General features: G+C 47.3%; 2 protein-coding genes across 2 annotated transcripts in view; both read right to left on the reverse strand.

The window, feature by feature from the left end:
- The window catches only part of LOC139541898 (mucin-22-like), a 5,986-nt gene extending 1,078 nt beyond the window's left edge, over positions 1–4,908 (reverse strand). The window contains exons 1-3 of the mRNA XM_071346781.1: positions 4,747–4,908; positions 2,960–3,188; positions 1–197 (exon numbers count right to left, since the gene is read on the reverse strand). The exon at positions 1–197 is cut by the window's left edge and continues 628 nt beyond it. Of these exons, the coding sequence (XP_071202882.1) occupies positions 1–197; positions 2,960–3,188; positions 4,747–4,908 (588 nt within the window). The remainder of the gene's footprint in view (positions 198–2,959; positions 3,189–4,746) is intronic.
- A 595-nt stretch (positions 4,909–5,503) lies between these two features.
- xkr7b (XK, Kell blood group complex subunit-related family, member 7b) overlaps positions 5,504–17,500 on the reverse strand; it is a 90,229-nt gene continuing 78,232 nt past the window's right edge. The window contains exons 2-4 of the mRNA XM_071349350.1: positions 15,791–15,984; positions 12,338–12,525; positions 5,504–6,280 (exon numbers count right to left, since the gene is read on the reverse strand). Coding sequence (XP_071205451.1) covers positions 5,504–6,280; positions 12,338–12,525; positions 15,791–15,984 — 1,159 coding nt within the window. The remainder of the gene's footprint in view (positions 6,281–12,337; positions 12,526–15,790; positions 15,985–17,500) is intronic.

Here is a 17,500-nt window from a genome sequence, read left to right on the forward strand (position 1 = left end):
CCTGGTTTTGCTGGAGTCTGTAGATACGGTCCTGGTTTTGCTGGAGTCTGTAGATACGGTCCTTGTTTTGCTGGAGTCTGTAGATTCGGTCTTGATTTTGCTGGAGTCTGTAGATTCAGTCCTGGTTTTGCTGGAGTCTGTAGATTCGGTCCTGATTTTGCTGGAGTCTGTAGATTCAGTCCTGGTTTTGCTGGAGTCTGTAGATACGGTCCTGGTTTTGCTGGATTAGAACTAAAGATTTTAGACACGTCCAACAGAACATAGGGGAACACTCCCATTCTCCGATGGCTCTGTCTCCTCGTGCTGAAAGCCAAATCAGATTGCAGGTTTCTCCAAACTCGTTTCATAAAAGCAAAGATCACATTGTTCATTAGAGATGTTTAACAGCATTGAGGACTTTGACCACCCCACCAGTGTTAATGGTAGACTCAACCCAGACATTACCAAAGGTGACACTACTACTGAGACATAAGCTACACATCCAGATTGTCTGTGAATATCACAGTAAATTAAATACCTTGACTATTAAAACACCATCTCTGTGTTCCTGTTGCTCTGAAAATATGTCCCACACAATATCAGGGGTGGATATCAGGGGTGGATATCAGGGGTGGAAATCAGGGGTGGAAATCAGGGGTGGAAATCAGGGGTGGAAATCAGGGGTGGATATCAGGGGTAGATATCAGGGGTGGAAATCAGGGGTGGAAATCAGGGGTGGAAATCAGGGGTGGAAATCAGGGGTGGATATCAGGGGTAGATATCAGGGGTGGAAATCAGGGGTGGAAATCAGGGGTGGAAATCAGGGGTGGATATCAGGGGTGGAAATCAGGGGTGGATATCAGGGGTGGATATCAGGGGTGGAAATCAGGGGTGGAAATCAGGGGTGGAAATCAGGGGTAGATATCAGGGGTAGATATCAGGGGTGGATATCAGGGGTGGAAATCAGGGGTGGATATCAGGGGTAGATATCAGGGGTGGAAATCAGGGGTGGAAATCAGGGGTGGATATCAGGGGTGGAAATCAGGGGTAGATATCAGGGGTGGATATCAGGGGTGGATATCAGGGGTGGAAATCAGGGGTGGAAATCAGGGGTGGAAATCAGGGGTGGAAATCAGGGGTGGATATCAGGGGTAGATATCAGGGGTGGAAATCAGGGGTGGAAATCAGGGGTGGAAATCAGGGGTGGAAATCAGGGGTGGATATCAGGGGTAGATATCAGGGGTGGAAATCAGGGGTGGAAATCAGGGGTGGAAATCAGGGGTGGAAATCAGGGGTGGATATCAGGGGTGGAAATCAGGGGTGGATATCAGGGGTGGAAATCAGGGGTGGAAATCAGGGGTGGAAATCAGGGGTAGATATCAGGGGTGGAAATCAGGGGTGGATATCAGGGGTGGAAATCAGGGGTGGATATCAGGGGTAGATATCAGGGGTGGAAATCAGGGGTGGAAATCAGGGGTGGATATCAGGGGTGGAAATCAGGGGTAGATATCAGGGGTGGATATCAGGGGTGGATATCAGGGGTGGATATCAGGGGTGGAAATCAGGGGTGGATATCAGGGGTGGATATCAGGGGTGGAAATCAGGGGTGGATATCAGGGGTAGATATCAGGGGTGGAAATCAGGGGCTGATATCAGGGGTGGATATCAGGGGTGGATATCAGGGGTGGATTTCAGGGGTGGAAATCAGCGGTGGAAATCAGGGGTGATCAAAATCACAAATTGGAATATCAGATATATTCAGGTCATTGAACAAAACACGTATCAGTGTTACAACAGACGAGGAAGAGGAGGAGGAAGAGAATGCTTCTTCAAAAAAACATTGTTCAGAAAAACTGTCCAGTTCTGTGTTGTATTTTCAGTTTAATACAGAATTTTCAGTCAGTTTAATACAGTATTTTCAGTCAGTTTAATACAGTATTTTCAGTCAGTTAAATACAGTATTTTCAGTCAGTTTAATAAAGTATTTTCAGTCAGTTTAATACAGTATTTTTAGTCAGTTTAATACAGTTTTTTCAGTCAGTTTAATACAGTATTTTCAGTCAGTTAAATACAGTATTTTCAGTCAGTTTAATACAGTATTTTCAGTCAGTTAAATACAGTATTTTCAGTCAGTTTAATACAGTATTTTCAGTCAGTTTAATACAGTATTTTCAGTCAGTTAAATACAGTAATTTCAGTCAGTTAAATACAGTATTTTCAGTCAGTTTAATACAGTATTTTCAGTCAGTTTAATACAGTATTTTCAGTCAGTTTAATACAGTATTTTCAGTCAGTTAAATACAGTATTTTCTACATTTGTATCACAGCTTTTAGTTTTTTCTTCTTTGAATATATATTTTATCTGCTCATTATCTGTTATTGATAAGAGAAGCATCATTACCAAAAGACCGATAAAACACACACACACACACACACACACACACACACACACACACACACACACACACACACACACACACACACACACACACACACACACACACACACACACACACACACACACACACTCAAATCTCTAATATATACAGTAAATATCATGAATAAAATAACCATATATATGATACTTTGATAAGAAACATTACAGAGACATGGCCGCTGAGTGTGTAAACAAGATAAAAATAAAATAATTTATTCAATATTGGTAATAGATGATTGGATTTGCTAAACCGAACCTCCAATAACAGAAGCAGGTCATCAACACACCCAGTTATTTATACATGAGCATCAGTGTCAACAACCACATCTTCATCACCATCCTCATCATCATCACCATCATCATCATCATCATCATCATCATCATCATCACCATCACCATCACCATCATCATCATCACTATAATCATCATCATCATCCTCATCATCACCACCATCATCATCCTCATCATCATCACCATCATCACCATTATCACCATCATCACCATTATCACCATCCTCATCATCATCATCATCACCATTATCACCATCCTCATCATCACCATCCTCATCATTATCACCATCCTCATCATCACCATCCTCATCATCATCAGCCTCATCATTATCAGCCTCATCATCATCCTCATCATCATCCTCATCATTATCACCATCCTCATCATCACCATCCTCATCATCATCAGCCTCATCATTATCAGCCTCATCATCATCCTCATCATCACCATCCTCATCATTATCACCATCCTCATTATCATCATCCTCATCATCACCATCCTCATCATCATCAGCCTCATCATCATCCTCATCATCATCCTCATCATCATCATCATCATCATCATCATCACCATCCTCATCATCATCATCCTCATCATCATCACCATTATCATCACCATCACCATACTCATCATCATCATCCTCATCATCATCCTCATCATCACCATCATTATCACCATCCTCATCATCATCATCCTCATCATCATCCTCATCATCATCACCATTATCACCATTCTCATCATCATCACCATCCTCATCATCACCATCCTCATCATCATCCTCATCATCACCATCCTCATCATTATCACCATCCTCATCATCACCATCCTCATCATCATCACCATCATCACCAACCACATCATCATCATCCTCATCATTACCATCATCATCATCATCATCATCATCATCACCATCCGCATCATCACCATCCTCTCATCATCACCATTATCACCATCCTCATCATCATCACCATCCTCATACTCACCATCCTCATCATCATCACCATCCTCATCATCATCATCCTCATCATCATCCTCCTCACCACCATTATCACCATCCTCATCATCATCATCCTCATCATCATCCTCATCATCATCACATCCTCATCATCATCACATCCTCATCATCATCACATCCTCATCATCATCACCTTCCACATCATCATCATCCTCACCATTACCATCATCATCATCATCACCATACTCATCATCACCATCCTCATCATCATCATCCTCATCATCACCACCATCATCATCACCATCCTCATCATCATCATCATCAGCCTCATCATCATCCTCATCATCATCCTCATCATCATCATCATAACCATCCTCATCATCCTCATCATCATCATCCTCATCATCATCACCATTATCATCACCATCACCATCCTCATCATCATCATCCTCATCATCATCCTCATCATCACCATCCTCATCATCATCATCCTCATCATCATCCTCATCATCATCACCATCCGCATCATCACCATCCTCATCACCATCCTCATCATCATCACCATCATCATCATCATCACCATCCTCATCATCATCACCATCCTCATCATCATCATCATCATCATCATCCTCTCATCATCACCATTATCACCATCCTCATCATCATCACCATCTTCATCATCACCATCCTCATCATCATCACCATCCTCATCATCATCATCCTCATCATCATCCTCATCATCACCACCATTATCACCATCCTCATCATCATCATCCTCATCATCATCCTCATCATCATCACATCCTCATCATCATCACATCCTCATCATCATCACCATCCACATCATCATCATCCTTACCATTACCATCATCATCATCATCACCATCCGCATCATCACCATCCTCATCATCATCACCATCCTCATCATCATCATCCTCATCATCACCACCATCATCATCACCATCCTCATCATCATCACCATCCTCATCATCATCCTCATCATCACCACCATCATCACCATCCTCATCATCATCATCATCACCACCACTATCATCATCATCACCATCATCACCATCCTCATCATCACCATCCTCATCATCACCATCCTCATCATCATCACCATCCTCATCATCATCATCACCATTATCACCATCCTAATCATCATCACCATCCTCATCATCACCATCCTCATCACCATCTTCATCCTCACCATCACCATCCTCATCATCACCATCACCATCCTCCTCATCCTCATCACTACAGTCCCCTATCATTGATATGGTGATGTTATCGGTTTATCTCTCCAGTGTTGTTTCAGTGCTGGGAGACCCATGTCCCAGCTAAGCCCCCCTTTTGATTCTGGGTCTGTTTCAATACACAACGATGAGTCCGCATTTTGAAGGCTGGAAGTGCTGTGTCTCCTGTAGTGCCCGGTGAGGTCACGTCTTAGTTAGATGACCTTTGACCTCTCACCTCTGACCTCGGATTGGCTCCTGCAGTACACACAGGAAGTGTTACCCGGCAACTGGTCATACACAGGTACACTTACTGACTCGTCTGATTCCCAGGTACACCTGACCTGTAACTCCTGACAGCTGTCTTACAGCAGGACAAAGTCCTCCAGACAGAAGTACCGCACCTGGCCTCCTCGGCTCTCCTCAGTCCCCCGGTCTCCCCCTTCCCACAGAGGGAGCAGGGTCTGTCGGGTGAACTGTTGGCTCCAAGCACCCTTTCATTTACTTACACAAGAGGATAAGAGTTGAGGACTATGGTTCTCTCCCTGCACCTGGTTGGTGGAGCCCCCTGCTGGTGTGGTGGAGGTAGCGCAGCTACGTTACAGTACATTACACGGTAGTCTCATACTCCGTAACCTCCTTGGGGTTCCTCAGGCTGCGGTACTGGATCCTGGGCGTCACCGGAGACGTGTTCTCCAGGACCAGGATGGTCTTCCGCAGCCGCCTGTCGATGAAGTGAGCGTCCCAGGCAGGGTACCTCTTTCTGGGCAGGTCTATCCGGATCACTGGCCCCTCTGTCCCAGGGGTCCGGAGGGCCAAGGCCGGTGAGGTGGATCTAACCTGGAACACAGCTAGATCTCCTGGTACCACCTCGCCCCGGTCCGCACCTGCAGTCCTACTTAGGGTCCTAGGGGGGCTGGTGACCACGTCCGAAGGCGGGAGGGGGGACGCATCGGCTGGGGTCACACAGGACTCCACCATCACCCCCCCCTCCTCCACACACCCCCTCCACTGAGCCCCGGACACCGGCCCGTCAGGGTGCAGGAGACAATAATACACCAACATGAAGAAGGTTCCCAGAGCGTAGCTACAAACCACAACACACACCACGATGAGGGCGTAAAAGTCTGAGGTGTTCGGCCCGCGGTAAAGGTACCACGCCGTGGTGAGGGACACGTTCTCTACCAGAGTCACTGAGTAATAGAGCCACATCCTGAAACGGGCGCGGCCCTCCTTGACGTTGAACCAGCAGAAGATATAGATGATGCCCACTACCATGTTATAGATGATCTCCTCCCACTTGGACATGCAGAAGTCTGTCTCCCCCTGGATGGTCCAGAACGTCATGATGCACCAGTGGCTCACGACGAAGATACCGAAGTAGAGCTGGGAGATAGAGATAGAGACAGAGACAGAGAGACAGAGAGAGAGACAGAGAGACAGAGAGAGAGAGAGAGAGAGAGAGAGACAGAGAGAGAGAGAGACAGAGAGAGAGAGAGAGAGAGAGAGAGACAGAGAGAGAGAGAGACAGAGAGAGAGACAGAGAGACAGAGAGACAGAGAGAGACAGAGAGACAGAGAGACAGAGAGAGAGAGACAGAGACAGAGAGACAGAGAGAGACAGAGACAGAGAGACAGAGAGACAAAGAGAGAGAGACAGAGACAGAGATAGAGAGGGAGGCAGAGAGCAGAGAGACAGAGACAGAGAGAGAAAGAGAGACAGAGAAAGGTTTAGAGTTAGTCATGATGAAGATACTGGGAGTAAAAGAGAGACACTCATTAGAAAAAGCCTAACCCACAGTAGCTCTAATTAACAACTCAGTCTGTTACCCACGTGAAGAGACCTCTGGTGGCATGTCTTGTGGGGTATGCATGGGTGTCTGAGCTGTGTGCCAGTAGTTTAAATCAGACAGCTCGGTGCATTCAGTCTGTTACCCACGTGAAGAGACCTCTGGTGGCATGTCTTGTGGGGTATGCATGGGTGTCTGAGCTGTGTGCCAGTAGTTTAAATCAGACAGCTCGGTGCATTCAGTCTGTTACCCACACGCCTAATCTGCAGATGCACAACTTTTTCACCCCTTTAGTACCTGGATACCAACAACAGAGCCAGGCCAAGAAGAGCTCAACTCATACAACGTTCTCTATACAACTACTAAAGGAACATTTATGAATTTATCCATTGTATGAATGTGACTCCAATTGTTGGCCAGTACATGTTGTAACTGACACTGGGGACACGCCCCACACAGCTCTGATACACCAGACACTGGGAACACGCCCCACACAGCTCTGATACACCAGACACTGGGGACACGCCCCACACAGCTCTGAGAGGCTATACCAGACACTGTGGACACGCCCCACACAGCTCTGAGAGGCTACACCAGACACTGGGGACACGCCCCACACAGCTCTGAGAGGCTACACCAGACACTGTGGACACGCCCCACACAGCTCTGAGAGGCTACACCAGACACTGGGGACACGCCCCACACAGCTCTGAGAGGCTACACCAGACACTGTGGACACGCCCCACACAGCTCTGAGAGGCTACACCAGACACTGGGGACACGCCCCACACAGCTCTGAGAGGCTACACCAGACACTGGGGACACGCCCCACACAGTGGCCTGCAGGCAGCCGGCATCTCATCAGCCCTCTTCTCAGGTGAGTTCCGTGGCTCTGTCATGGCTTTAGAAGCTTCTGACAGGATAATTGACATAATTTGCGTCAATTGGAGGTGTATCTGTGGATGTATTTCAAGGCCTACCTTCAAACCCTTGCCTCTTTGCTTGACATCATGGGAAAATCAAAAGAAATCAGCCAAGACCTCAGGAAAAAACTGTACACCTCCACAAGTCTGGTTCATCCTTGGGAGCAATTTCCAAATGCCTGAAGGTACCACGTTCATCTGTACAAACAATAGTACGCAAGTATAAACACCATGGGATCACGCAGCCGTCATACCACTCAGGAAGGAGATCCGTTCTGTCTCCTAGAGATGAACGTACTATGGTGCGAAAAGTGCAAATCAATCCCAGAACAACAGCAAAGGACCTTGTGAAGATGCTGGAGGAAACAGGTACAAAAGTATCTATATCCACAGTAAAACAAGTCCTATATTGACATAACCTGAAAGGCCGATCAGCAAGGAAGAAGCCACTGCTCCAAAACTGCCATAAAAAAGCCAGACTACAGTTTGCAACTGCACATGGGGACAAAGATTGTACTTTTTGGAGAAATGTCCTCTGGTCTGATGAAACAAAAATAGAACTGTTTGGCCATAATGACCATCGTTATGTTTGGAGGAAAAAGGGGGATGCTTGCAAGCCGTAGAACACCATCCCAACCGTGAAGCACGGGGGTGGCAGCATCATGTTGTGGGGGTTCTTTGCTGCAGGAGGGACTGGTGCACTTCACAAAATAGATGGCATCATGAGGGGGGAAAAATTTTGTGGATATATTGAAGCAACATCTCAAGACATCAGTCAGGATGCAGACAATTACATTGATGGAAAGCGACAATCTATCCACAATATTGAAGGTGATTCAACCCCTAAAAAATAATAATGAGAAGAAGAAAATGTAAAATATATAATAATATATACACCCCATAATATCTGGCCCTCTGCATCTCAGGCCCTCTGGCCCTCTGACCCTCTGACCCTCTGGCCCTCTGGCCCTCTGGCCCTCTGGCCCTCTGACCCTCTGGCCCTCTGGCCCTCTGACCCCTCTGGCCCTCTGGCCCTCTGGCCCTCTGGCCCTCTGACCCTCTGACCCTCTGGCCCTCTGACCCTCTGCATCTCAGGCCCTCTGGCCCTCTGGCCCTCTGGCCCTCTGACCCTCTGGCCCTCTGGCCCTCTGGCCCTCTGGCCCTCTGGCCCTCTGACCCTCAGGCCCTCTGGCCCTCAGGCCCTCTGGCCCTCTGCATCTCAGGCCCTCTGACCCTCTGGCCCTCTGGCCCTCTGGCCCTCTGACCCTCTGACCCTCTGGCCCTCTGCATCTCAGGCCCTCTGGCCCTCTGACCCTCTGGCCCTCTGGCCCTCTGGCCCTCTGACCCTCTGCATCTCAGGCCCTCTGGCCCTCTGGCCCTCTGACCCTCTGGCCCTCTGACCCTCTGGCCCTCTGACCCTCTGGCCCTCTGCACCTCAGGCCCTCTGGCCCTCTGACCCTCTGACCCTCTGACCCTCTGGTCCTCTGGCCCTCTGGTCCTCTGGCCCTCTGGCCTCCCTAAATCGTGGCATTGATTTGGTTCAGCAGACTTTTAGCCCTCCTACTGGCTACGAGACGATGGCAGCTCTGTGGGTGGAACATTTATTGACAATTTAGATACCTTCTGGAAACAAAGCTAATATTATAAGTATTATAAGGAGGATGGGATCCACCCAAATCATTTCCTGGATCCTTTCACAGCACTGTAAGGCTGCGTTGAGACAATGACTTATCAATGAACTAAGCCCAGCTCAGCAAATGTACATTATCTCAGGGGCATTGGAAGGCATGATGTAAATAACCAAATTTAAGTCCCTTTAACTGCCCTGAATGCCTCTGCTGATCCTACAGCTATTGAATGCAGTAATCCTATGTGTCACGATCGTCTTTAGGTGAAAGAGAGGACCAAGGCGCAGCGTGATATAAATACATAGTTGTATTTATTTAAGAAAGATGAAGAACACTAAAACAAACGACGACCGTGAAGCTATACAAACAAATAAGTGCATACACTGGCTACTTACAACATAGACAATTACCCACAAAAGCCTACTGCCTATGGCTGCCTTAAATATGGCTCCCAATCAGAGACAATGAATGACAGCTGTCTCTGATTGAGAACCATTCAGGCAACCATAGACTTACCTAGACACCTACACTCAACACAAACCCATACACTCTACCAAAACCCCCTATACCATACAACCACCCTAGAATGGTGGTTGTATGAAATAGATGACATAGATGATATATTTTTTTAACTCATGCCAGCAATAAAAATTAGATTAAAAAACGGATAAAAATAAACCTTTTGGAACAACACAAACATATACATATGCATACACACGATAACATACACACTATACACATGGATTTAGTACTGTAGATATGTGGTAGTAGAGTAGGGGCCTGAAGGCACACAGTGTGTTGTGAATACTGCCTTAATTTTGCTGGACCCCAGGAAGAGTAGCTTCTGCCTTGGCAGGAACAAATGGGGATCCATAATAAACCCCATGAAGAGTAGCTTCTGCCTTGGCAGGAACTAATGGGGATCCATAATAAACTCCATGAAGAGTAGCTTCTGCATTGGAAGGAACTAATGGGGATCCATAATTAACCCCAGGAAGAGTAGCTGCTGCCTTGGCAGGAACTAATGGGGATCCATAATTAACCCAAGGAAGAGTAGCTGCTGCCTTGGCAGGAACTAATGGGGATCCATAATAAACCCCAGGAAGAGTAGCTGCTGCCTTGGCAGGAACTAATGGGGATCCATAATAAACCCCATGAAGAGTAGCTTCTGCCTTGGCAGGAACTAATGGGGATCCATAATAAACTCCATGAAGAGTAGCTTCTGCCTTGGAAGGAACTAATGGGGATCCATAATTAACCCCAGGAAGAGTAGCTGCTGCCTTGGCAGGAACTAATGGGGATCCATAATTAACCCCAGGAAGAGTAGCTGCTGCCTTGGCAGGAACTAATGGGGATCCATAATAAACCCCAGGAAGAGTAGCTGCTGCCTTGGCAGGAACTAATGGGGATCCATAATAAACCCCAGGAAGAGTAGCTGCTGCCTTGGCAGGAACTAATGGGGATCCATAATGAACCCCAGGAAGAGTAGCTGCTGCCTTGGCAGGAACTAATGGGGATCCATAATTAACCCCAGGAAGAGTAGCTGCTGCCTTGGCAGGAACTAATGGGGATCCATAATAAACCCCAGGAAGAGAAGCTGCTGCCTTGGCAGGAACTAATGGGGATCCATAATAAACCCCAGGAAGAGAAGCTGCTGCCTTGGCAGGAACTAATGGGGATCCATAATAAACCCCAGGAAGAGTAGCTGCTGCCTTGGCAGGAACTAATGGGGATCCATAATTAACCCCAGGAAGAGTAGCTGCTGCCTTGGCAGGAACTAATGGGGATCCATAATAAACCCCAGGAAGAGAAGCTGCTGCCTTGGCAGGAACTAATGGGGATCCATAATAAACCCCAGGAAGAGAAGCTGCTGCCTTGGCAGGAACTAATGGGGATCCATAATAAACCCCAGGAAGAGTAGCTGCTGCCTTGGCAGGAACTAATGGGGATCCATAATAAACCCCATGAAGAGTAGCTTCTGCCTTGGCAGGAACTAATGGGGATCCATAATAAACTCCATGAAGAGTAGCTTCTGCCTTGGAAGGAACTAATGGGGATCCATAATTAACCCCAGGAAGAGTAGCTGCTGCCTTGGCAGGAACTAATGGGGATCCATAATTAACCCCAGGAAGAGTAGCTGCTGCCTTGGCAGGAACTAATGGGGATCCATAATAAACCCCAGGAAGAGTAGCTGCTGCCTTGGCAGGAACTAATGGGGATCCATAATAAACCCCATGAAGAGTAGCTTCTGCCTTGGCAGGAACTAATGGGGATCCATAATAAACTCCATGAAGAGTAGCTTCTGCCTTGGAAGGAACTAATGGGGATCCATAATTAACCCCAGGAAGAGTAGCTGCTGCCTTGGCAGGAACTAATGGGGATCCATAATTAACCCCAGGAAGAGTAGCTGCTGCCTTGGCAGGAACTAATGGGGATCCATAATAAACCCCAGGAAGAGTAGCTGCTGCCTTGGCAGGAACTAATGGGGATCCATAATAAACCCCAGGAAGAGTAGCTGCTGCCTTGGCAGGAACTAATGGGGATCCATAATGAACCCCAGGAAGAGTATCTGCTGCCTTGGCAGGAACTAATGGGGATCCATAATTAACCCCAGGAAGAGTAGCTGCTGCCTTGGCAGGAACTAATGGGGATCCATAATAAACCCCAGGAAGAGAAGCTGCTGCCTTGGCAGGAACTAATGGGGATCCATAATAAACCCCAGGAAGAGAAGCTGCTGCCTTGGCAGGAACTAATGGGGATCCATAATAAACCCCAGGAAGAGTAGCTGCTGCCTTGGCAGGAACTAATGGGGATCCATAATTAACCCCAGGAAGAGTAGCTGCTGCCTTGGCAGGAACTAATGGGGATCTCTAACAAATACAATAAACTGAACCACAGTTTATTGTGCAACGTTTTTATTAATCTCTAAAAAAATATGTTTTTCTCCCAGCCTGACCTTCGTGTTTAAACTCATGAGTATCTATCTTCATTATATTTTTTATTTTATTGTATAATTTCTGCATCTAAAAGCCCTTGATTGGGTGTACAATGTGAGCCTTCCTCACTGTGTGTGTGTATGTGATGTTGGTGTGCCCATCTTTACCTGGAACACGGAGGCGAACAGGGCGAAGGCGATGGTCCTGGCCCCGATGGTGAAGAAGTGCCACAGCATCTGAACAATCACAGCCTTGTAGGACATCGGCAGCTTGTCATCTCTGGAGTCCCTCAGAGTCTTCTGGTAGGATGCTATCATCCAGGCCAGAGAGACCAATGAGGCTGAAGCAGAGAGACCTGGGGACAAAGAGGGATGACGGGATAGGAAAGGAGATGAATATACAGTGGGGTCCTAAATTCTTGACACCCTTGATAAAGATGAGCAAAAATATAAGAAATAATTTAAATAATGTGTATTTAAAATAAAAAAAACTTTCTTTAACAAGTCAGTTAAGAACAAATTCTTATTTAGAATGACGGCCTACCCCGGCCAAACCCAGACGACGCTGGGCCAATTGTGCGCCGCCCTATGGGACTCCCAATCACGGCCAGATGTGATACAGCCTGGATTCGAACCAGGGACTGTAGTGACGACACTTGCACTGAGATGCAGTGCATACAAACAAAATTGGTACATTAGATTGTTTTATACTATTACAATTGCTCAGAGAAAGAGATTTTGTTTAACAAGTAATCCTTTTTTTTCTCAAAAATCCTGTTTTCAAAAACCTTTTCAATACCTTGTGAGGATAACGGCACTTAGCATTTCTTCTGAATGTTTTATGAGTTGGAGAACACATTGGAAGGGATCTTTTACCATTCCTCCATTCAGAGATGGGATGAGATGCTTGATATCTCATGGCGTGCCCTCTTCAATTCAAACCACAGGTCTTCAATGGGGTTCAAGTCTAGAGACTGAGATAGCCATTGCAAAATGTTGATTTTGTGGCCCCCCAAAAAAAAAACATTTATTTGTGGAGTTTGTTGTGTGCTTGGGGTTATTGTCTTATTGGTAGATACACTTGCTGCCAAGTTTCATCCAACTGGCAGAGGCAAGCAGGTTTTTTTGGCTAAAATGTCCTGGATCTGTGGAAGCAAAATAGCCACATAACATCAAAGATCCACCAGCATATTTTACATGAGGAAATGGGTTTATTTTCTTCTCATTTTCACACCAAACCTACCACTGGTGTGTATGGCCAAAGAACAGTATTTTTTATGTCATCCAACACATGTAAACTCTTGGAGTTTGCTAAACGGCATTGGCACTTGGATTTGGAACCGGTGCTTTGGTGGGTTTGGCGTCGATGTACTGGGCCGTACGTACTTCCCTCTGTAGCACCTCGAGGTTGGATGCCAATAGTTTCCATATCTAGTGGGGATCCAGCCAGTCAAGATATTCTCAGGGGCAGCCCTCTCTTGGCTTATTTTTTTCTTTAAGCAATGGCTTGTTTCTGGCCACTCTTCTTCCGTAGTAAAGCCCAGTTCTGTGGAGTGTACGGCTTAAAGTGGTCCTATGGACAGATACTCCAATCTCCGCTGTGGAGCTTTGCAGCTCCTTCAGGGTTATCTTTGATTTCTTTGTTTCCTCTCTGATTAATGTCCTCCTTGCCTGGTCTGTGAGTTTTGGTGGGCGGCCCTCTCTTGGCAGGTTTGTTTTGGTGCCATATTCTTTCCATTTTTTAATAATGGATTTAATGGTGCTCCGTGGGATGTTCAAAGTTTTGGATATTTTTTTATAACCCAACCCTGATCTGTACTCCTCCACAGCTTTGTCCCTGACCTGTTTAGAGAGCTCCTTGGGCTTCATGGTGTTGCTTGCTTGGTGGTGTTACAGACTCTGGGGCCTTTCAGAACAAGTGAAAGGACTGAGATCATGTGACAGATCATGTGACACTTAGATTGCACACAGGTGGACTTTATTTAATGAATTATGTGACTTCTGAAGGTAATTGGTTGCACCAGATCTTATTTAGAGGCTTCATAGCAAAGGGGGTGAATACATATGCACGCACCACTTTTCAGTTTTTCTTATTTTAAACAAGTCATTTTTTTTCATTTCACCAATTTGGACTATTTTGTGTTTGTTCATTACATGAAATCCAAATAAAAGTCAATTTAAATTACAGATTGTAATGCAACAAAATAGAAAAATGCCAAGGGGGGTGAATACTTTTGCAAGGCATGGCAGGGGGTTGGGGTCAGAACTACAGGGGTCAGAATAGAGGGGTTGAAGTCAGAACTACAGGGGTCAGAATGGAGGGGTTGGGGTCAGAACTACAGGGGTCAGAATAGAGGGGTCAGAACTACAGGGGTCAGAATAGAGGGGTTGGGGTCAGAACTACAGGGGTCAGAATAGAGGGGTCAGAATAGAGGGGTTGGGGTCAGAATAGAGGGGTTGGGGTCAGAACTACAGGGGTCAGAATAGAGGGGTTGAGGTCAGAACTACAGGGGTCAGAATAGAGGGGTTGGGGTCAGAACTACAGGGGTCAGAATAGAGGGGTTGAGGTCAGAACTACAGGGGTCAGAATAGAGGGGTCAGAACTACAGGGGTCAGAATAGAGGGGTCAGAACTACAGGGGTCAGAATAGAGGGGTTGGGGTCAGAACTACAGGGGTCAGAATAGAGGGGTTGAGGTCAGAATAGAGGGGTTGAGGTCAGAACTACAGGGGTCAGAATAGAGGGGTTGGGGTCAGAACTACAGGGGTCAGAATAGAGGGGTTGAGGTCAGAACTACAGGGGTCAGAATAGAGGGGTCAGAACTACAGGGGTCAGAATAGAGGGGTCAGAACTACAGGGGTCAGAATAGAGGGGTTGGGGTCAGAACTACAGGGGTCAGAATAGAGGGGTTGAGGTCAGAATAGAGGGGTTGAGGTCAGAACTACAGGGGTCAGAATAGAGGGGTTGAGGTCAGAATAGAGGGGTTGAGGTCAGAACTACAGGGGTCAGAATAGAGGGGTCAGAACTACAGGGGTCAGAATAGAGGGGTCAGAACTACAGGGGTCAGAACTACAGGGGTCAGAATAGAGGGGTTGGGGTCAGAACTACAGGGGTCAGAATAGAGGGGTTGAGGTCAGAACTACAGGGGTCAGAATAGAGGGGTTGGGGTCAGAACTACAGGGGTCAGAGAGAGGCTGGTCAGCTCCACAGTAGAGTTGAGAGATGTGACAAGTTATCTGGAGGTGTTTGACAGGGCTGAAACACTCTCCTCTGCGTCTTTCAGGCTCTGCATTTCTCTCTCTCTCTTCCTCTTTCCACTCCCACTTTCCTTCCCCATCTTCCCCCCTCCCTCATCTCTCCCCTTCACGTCACTGACCTCTCTAGAGTGGATAAAAGACCCTCTATACACCAAGGTCAATGTGACTGGCTGACTGAATGACTGGCTGACCGACTGGCTGCCATGCTGACTGAATGACTGGCTGACACACACACACACACACACACACACACACACACACACACACACACACACACACACACACACACACACACACACACACACACACACACACACACACACACACAAACACACACACACACACACACACACAACACATCTCACCCTGCAGTGGCAGGACCCGGTTGGCATGTATCATGATGCTGAGTTGTAGCACCAGCTGAGGAGCGCTCTTCAGGAAGGCCTCCAGCAGCCTCAGCATGGTGATGTCAGCACACTCAAACATCAACCTCCAGTGGAAGTGACCACGGTTGCCGTGCCAACGGCTCTGGGCGCCCAGGTAGAGGGCGTGGACGTACCTGTAGAGGGGGAGGGGGAGGAGAAGGGTGACGTCAATCAAATCAATTAATGAATCAGATAATTTACCAATCAGTCAATCGGTCAATTAATTAATTAATTAAGAACAATATATCGCATTTAACAAAAAAATATTCATGAAGTTATTTAATCCATCCCAATGAGGAAACACAGTGGCAAGGAAAACTCTTTCTCTCTCTCTCTCACACACACACACACACACACACACACACACACACACACACACACACACACACACACACACACACACACACACACACACACACACACACACACTCAAATCTCGAATATCTACAGTAAATATTTAAAGACCCAGCCAAAGACCCAGTTAAAGACCCAGTCAAAGACCCAGCCAAAGTCCCAGTTAAAGACCCAGCCAAAGACCCAGCCAGACCCAGCCAAAGACCCAGTCAAAGACCCAGCCAAAGACCCAGCCAAAGACCCAGCCAAAGACCCAGCCAAAGACCCAGCCAAAGTCCCAGTTAAAGACCCAGCCAAAGTCCCAGTTAAAGACCCAGCCAGACCCAGCCAAAGTCCCAGTTATAGACCCAGCCAAAGACCCAGCCAGACCCAGCCAAAGACCCAGCCAAAGACCCAGTCAAAGACCCAGCCAAAGACCCAGCCAAAGACCCAGCCAAAGACCCAGCCAGACTCAGCCAAAGACCCAGTCAAAGACCCAGCCAAAGACCCAGCCAAAGACCCAGCCAAAGACCCAGTTAAAGACCCAGCCAAAGACCCAGCCAAAGACCCAGCCAAAGACCCCAAAGCCAAAGACCCAGTTAAAGTCCCAGTTAAAGACCCAGTCAAAGACCCAGTTAAAGAAAAAAACAAGAGCAATATAAACTAATAACATCTGCTAAACATGTGGCCAATATAAACTATAGCTCCATTAATATTGACTATACAACAATCATTATGGGTCTGAAACGGCCCCCCATCCCTGAAACGGCCCCCAGCTCTGAAACGGCCCCCCATCCCTGAAACGGCCCCCATCTCTGAAACGGCCCCACATCCCTGAAACGGCCCCCATCTCTGAAACGGCCCCACATCCCTGAAACGCCCCCCCATCCCTGAAACGGCCCCCCATCTCTGAAACGGCCCCCCATCCCTGAAACGGCCCCCCCATCTCTGAAACGGACCCCATCTCTGAAACGGCCCCCCATCCCTGAAACGGCCCCCCCATCTCTGAAACGGCCCCCCATCCCTGAAACGGCCCCCCCATCTCGGAAACGGCCCCCCCATCTCTGAAACGGCCCCCATCCCTGAAACGGCCCCCATCTCTGAAACGGCCCCCCATCTCTGAAACGGCCCCCCATCTCTGAAACGGCCACCCCATCTCCTATATGTGAATGTGACTGAGAATATGTGGGTGAGTGTGTACAAGTATGTCTGAGTAGTTAGTGTGTACAGTATCTCTGAGTAGTTAGTGTGTACAAGTATCTCTGAGTGGTTAGTGTGTACAAGTATCTCTGAGTAGTTAGTGTGTACAGTATCTCT

The sequence above is a fragment of the Salvelinus alpinus genome, chromosome 17, assembly GCF_045679555.1.
Source record: "Salvelinus alpinus chromosome 17, SLU_Salpinus.1, whole genome shotgun sequence".
In the NCBI taxonomy this organism is placed as follows: Eukaryota; Metazoa; Chordata; class Actinopteri; order Salmoniformes; family Salmonidae; genus Salvelinus; species Salvelinus alpinus.